Source organism: Sapajus apella, unplaced genomic scaffold (assembly GCF_009761245.1).
Source record: "Sapajus apella isolate SASKATOON/1434 unplaced genomic scaffold, GSC_monkey_1.0 scaffold78, whole genome shotgun sequence".
Taxonomy (NCBI): Eukaryota; Metazoa; Chordata; class Mammalia; order Primates; family Cebidae; genus Sapajus; species Sapajus apella.
Genome location: NW_022437018.1, coordinates 10,222,150 through 10,226,970, shown reverse-complemented (window position 1 = coordinate 10,226,970; position 4,821 = coordinate 10,222,150). Strand labels below are relative to the sequence as shown.

At 41.2% G+C, this 4,821-nt stretch overlaps 1 protein-coding gene across 1 annotated transcript in view; it reads left to right on the top strand.

Moving 5' to 3' along the window:
• Positions 1-4,821, top strand: part of DNA2 (DNA replication helicase/nuclease 2) — a 59,405-nt gene that overhangs the window by 31,405 nt on the left and 23,179 nt on the right. Inside the window, exon 10 of the mRNA XM_032252626.1 lies at positions 3,608-3,838. Coding sequence (XP_032108517.1) covers positions 3,608-3,838 — 231 coding nt within the window. The remainder of the gene's footprint in view (positions 1-3,607; positions 3,839-4,821) is intronic.

Sequence of the window (4,821 nt, the reverse complement as noted above, 5' to 3'; positions counted from 1 at the left end):
AAAAAAAAAAAAAAAAAAAATTTTTTTCAGTAAATCCTTTTTCATCGATGGTAACATTATAAACTTGAGTATATTTTAAAGTGAATTGTTATATATTGTATATACAATATATACAATGCAGAATGCAAATTAATGTGGTATTAACTTGATTTTTTAAAATACTCTTATTTTAAATGTTTATATTTTCGGTAAGTTTTTTTTTTTTTCTGAGACGGAGTTTCGCTGTTGTTGCCCAGACTGGAGTGCAATGGCATGATCTCGGCTCACCGCAACCTCCGCCTCCTGGGTTTAAGCAATTCTCCTGCCTCAGCCTCCCGAGCAGCTGGGACTACAGGCACGCACCATCATGCCCAGCTAATTTTTGTATTTTTAGTAGAGACGAGGTTTCACTTTGTTGACCAGGATGGTCTCGATCTCTTGACCGCCTGATCCACCCGCCTCGGCCTCCCAAAGTGCTGGGATTACAGGCTTGAGCCACCGCGCCCGTCCTTTTCGGTAAGTTTTGATGCAGATGCAAATTTTCTAAAGGTTCATTTCATCGTCCTTGTGGAATTTATTAAAAAAAAAAAAGTCACCTGTAAAGTTTGATTTTTTTTTTTTTTTTAAGAGGTAGGGTGTCACTCTGTTCCCTTGGCTGGAGTATAGTGGTGCAATTGGCTCACTGTAGCCTCTAACTTCTGGGGTAAAATGGTCTTCTTGCCTCAGCCTCCTGAGTAGCTAGGACCATAGGTGCATACCACCAACCCTGGCTAATGTTTTTGGTTTGTTTGTTTTTGGGTTTGTTTGTTTTTTTTGAGACAGAGTCGCACTCTGTCACCAGGCTGGAGTGCAGGAGTGCTATGGCATGATCTCACTTGCTGCGACCTCCAACTCCTGGTTCAAGCTATTATCCTGCCTCAGCTTCCCTAGTAGCTGGAACTGCATACACATGCCACCACGACTTGCTAATTTTTGTATCTTTAGTAGAGACGGTGTTTTACCATGTTGGCCAGGATGGGCCCCATCTCCTGACCTTGTGATCCACAGGCCTTGGCCACCCAAAGTGCTGTGATTACAGGCGTGAGCCACTGTGCCCAGCTGTTTTTGTTTTTTGTTTTGCTTTGTTCTTTTTTTTTTTAGAGAAGGGGTCTTGCTATGTGGCCCAGGCTGGTCTTGAACTCCTGGCCTCAAGCAATCTTCCAACCTTGACCGCCCAAAGTACTGGTATTATACCTGCAGGCCACTGTGCCATGGCTAATTTTTTGTTTTATTTTATTTTACATTATTACAGAGACAGAGTCTTGCTATTTTGCCTAGGCTAGTCTTAAACTCTTGGTCTCAAGTGATCCTCCCACTTTGGTTTCCCAAAGTGCTGAGATTATAGGTATAAGCCACTGCCTCACCTAGAATTTCGTATATCTTTGTGGAGTATTTTCTTTATGTAAAATTTCATTTCTTTATTTTTTCTTTGCAGAATGAATATTAATGATGTGACTTTAGAAATAATTGGATCATTATTTACCTAATAATGACTTTAACACAAGGAAACATTGCAGTTGAAAAAGTTTATATATGTATAATTATAGATAGACTGAATATGTATAGTGAGTTTACTATATATATGTAAAATTTATGTAAAATGTAATTGCTTTAGCGTTTTTTAACCTTAGGCCCTTTGTAGTATGTAAAACTTTTTTTTTTTTGACAGAGTCTTGTTCAGTCACCCAGGTGGGAGTGTCTTGGCTCATTGCAGCCTCCATCTCCCAGGTTACAGTAATTCTCATGCCTCAGCCTCCCAAGAAGCTGGGATTACAGGCACATGCCACCATACCCAGCTAATTTTTGTATTTTAAATAGAGACAGGGTTTCACCATGTTTGTCAGGCTGGTTTCGAACTCCTGGCCTCAAGCAATCTGCCCACCTTATCCTTCCAAAGTGCTGGGATTATAGGCATGAGCCACCACACCCAACCAAAATTTTGTTGTTGTTGTTGTTTTTGAGACAGAGTCTCACTCTGTAGTCTGGGCTGGAGTGCAGTGGCATGATCTTGGCTCACTGCAACCTCTGCCTCCAGGATTCAAGTGATTCTCCTGCCTCAGCCTCCCGAGTAGCAGGGATTACAGGCGCCGGCCACTACACCCAGCTAATTTTTTGCATTTTTAGTAGAGACAGGGTTTTACCATGTTGGCCAAGCTGGTCTGGAACTCCTGACCTCATGATTTACCCTCCTTGGCTTCCCAGAGTGATGGGATTACAGACATGAGCCACCTCACCCAGCCAAAATTTTTTTTAATGTAAAAATTGTTTTAGTTTCACTTTTTTCTTTCCAGAATGAATATTAATAACATGACTTTAGAAATAATTGGATCATTATTTCCCCAATATTAGACCTTAACACAAGATAACATTGCTATGGAGTAAGTTTATTTAATTGTAGTTAGACTGCATAGGTGTAGTGAATCTATTGTACATATGTAAATACCAATAAGCTTCTGAGATTGCATGTTATTTACTAGAGTGCTGGAGAGGTTTTAAAATGTTTAATACTCATTTCTTTTTTTCTTTTTCTTTTTACTTTTTTTTTTTTTTTGAGATGGAATTTCACTCTTGTTGCCCATGCTGGAGTACCATGGCATGATCTCGGCTCACTGCAATCTCTGCCTCCCGGGTTCAAGTGATTCTCCTGCCTCACCCTCCCAAGTAACTGGGATTACAGGCATGCAACACCATGCCTGGTTAGTTTTTTGTATTTTTAGTAGAAATGGGATTTCACCATGTTAGCCAGACTGGTCTCAAACTCCTGACCTCAGGTGATTTGCCCACTTTGGCCTCCCAAAGTGCTGAGATTACAGGCGTGAGCCACCACACCTGGACTTTTATATTCATTTAGAAGCAGTGGAACTATCAGTTTGCCTGTCATTATTATAAATCTTGTTGTAAATATTAGAGAAATATGTTATAATTTTTTTTATTTCACATTTAGGAGCAGGTTATTATGGTTTGTTTTCTGTAATGTTATATATATCAGCTTAAGAGGTGGGGCTTATCTATCTTTCAGGGATCAAAGTGGCAATAAAACACCTTGTTCAGAGATCCCAGCCTGTGGGTGCAGCAAGAGCGGGGTGCTCCCTAGCATTTTCCTACAAGACTGTAAAATTGCTTTAGTTTCAACAACAGTTGAGCAATTCATTAAAAACTAATGATGGGGCAAGCATGATGGCTCAGGCTTGTAATCCCAGCACTTTGGGAGGCTGAGGCGGGTGGGTCATTTAAGGCCAGGAGTTCAAAACCCACCTGGCCAACATGGTGAAACCCTGTCTCTACTAAAATAACAAAATATTAGCTTGGCATGGTGGCATACGCTTGTAATCCCAGCTACTCGGAAGTATGCAGCATGAGAATTAGTTGACCCGGAGGGGTTGGAGGTTGTCTCAAAAAAGCCCAAAACTGATAGAGTGTTTACTTAACATTTCTAACACTTTATTGAAGGTTGTGGAAAATGTAAAAATGACAGGCTCAGTATCAGTTTTTCGGGGTCAGATGAACGAGTAAGTTGCAGGAAAATGCAAGCACAATACTTATATATGTCACATAAACGGAAGCTTTTTCTCTTTGGTCTTTTTCATAGGGAGAAGAGTGGCAGCTGCGTTGGAAACTTGATTCGAATGGAACATGTAAAGACAGTTTGTGATGGACAATATTTACATAATTTCCAACATAAAAATGGTGCCATACCCATCACAAATCTAATGGCAGGTGACAGAATTATTGTGAGTGGAGAAGAAAGATCACTATTTGCTTTGTGTAGAGGATATGTGAAAGAGATTAACATGACAACAGTAACTTGTTTATTAGACAGGTAATGAAATGTTACTTTTTTTTGTAACAGCTTTATTGATGTATAACTCACATCCGTATAGTTCATTGATTTAAAGTGTACAATTTAGTGGCTTTTAGTATAATCACAGAGTTGTGCAGCCATCACCACGATCAAGTTTTAGCATTTTCATCACCCTAAAAAGAACCCCCAAGAAAGAAGCCCTATACCCTTTAGTAGTCACTTCTCAGTTTCCTCCAATTCCCCCAGCCCAAGGCAACCACTAACCTACTTTCTGTCTCTGTAGATTTGCCCACCCTGGGCATTTCATATAAATAGAATCATGCAATATGTGGTCTTTGATGACTGGCTTTTTTCACGCAGCATGCTGTTTTTGAAATTCATCTTCATGTTGTAACTTATATATCAGCATTTTATTCCTTTTTTAAAATAAATTTGCTGGGTGCAGTGTCTCAAGCCTATAATCTCAGCACTTTGGGAGGCTGAGGTGTGTAGATCACCTGAGGTCAGGAGTTCGAGACCAGCTTGGCCAACATGGTGAAACCCCATCTCTACTAAAAATATAAAATTAGCTGGGCGTAGTGGTGCATGCCTGTAATCCCAGCTACTTGGGGGGCTGAGGCAGGAGAATCGCTTGAACCCAGGAGATGGAGATTGCAGTGAGCCAAGATCGTGCCATTGCATTCTAGCCTGAGTAACAAGAGTGAAACTCTGTCTCAAAAAAAATATGTGCCGGGCGCGGTGGCTCAAGCCTGTAATCCCAGCACTTTGGGAGGCCGAGGCAGGTGGATCACAAGGTCAAGAGATCAAGACCACCCTGGTCAACATGGTGAAACCCCGTCTCTACTAAAAATACAAAAAATTAGCTGGGCATGGTGGCGCGTGCCTGTAATCCCAGCTACTCAGGAGGCTGGGGCAGAAGAATTGCCTGAACCCAGGAGGCGGAGGTTGCGGTGAGCCGAGATGGCGCCATTGCACTCCAGCCTGGGTAACAAGAGTGAAAC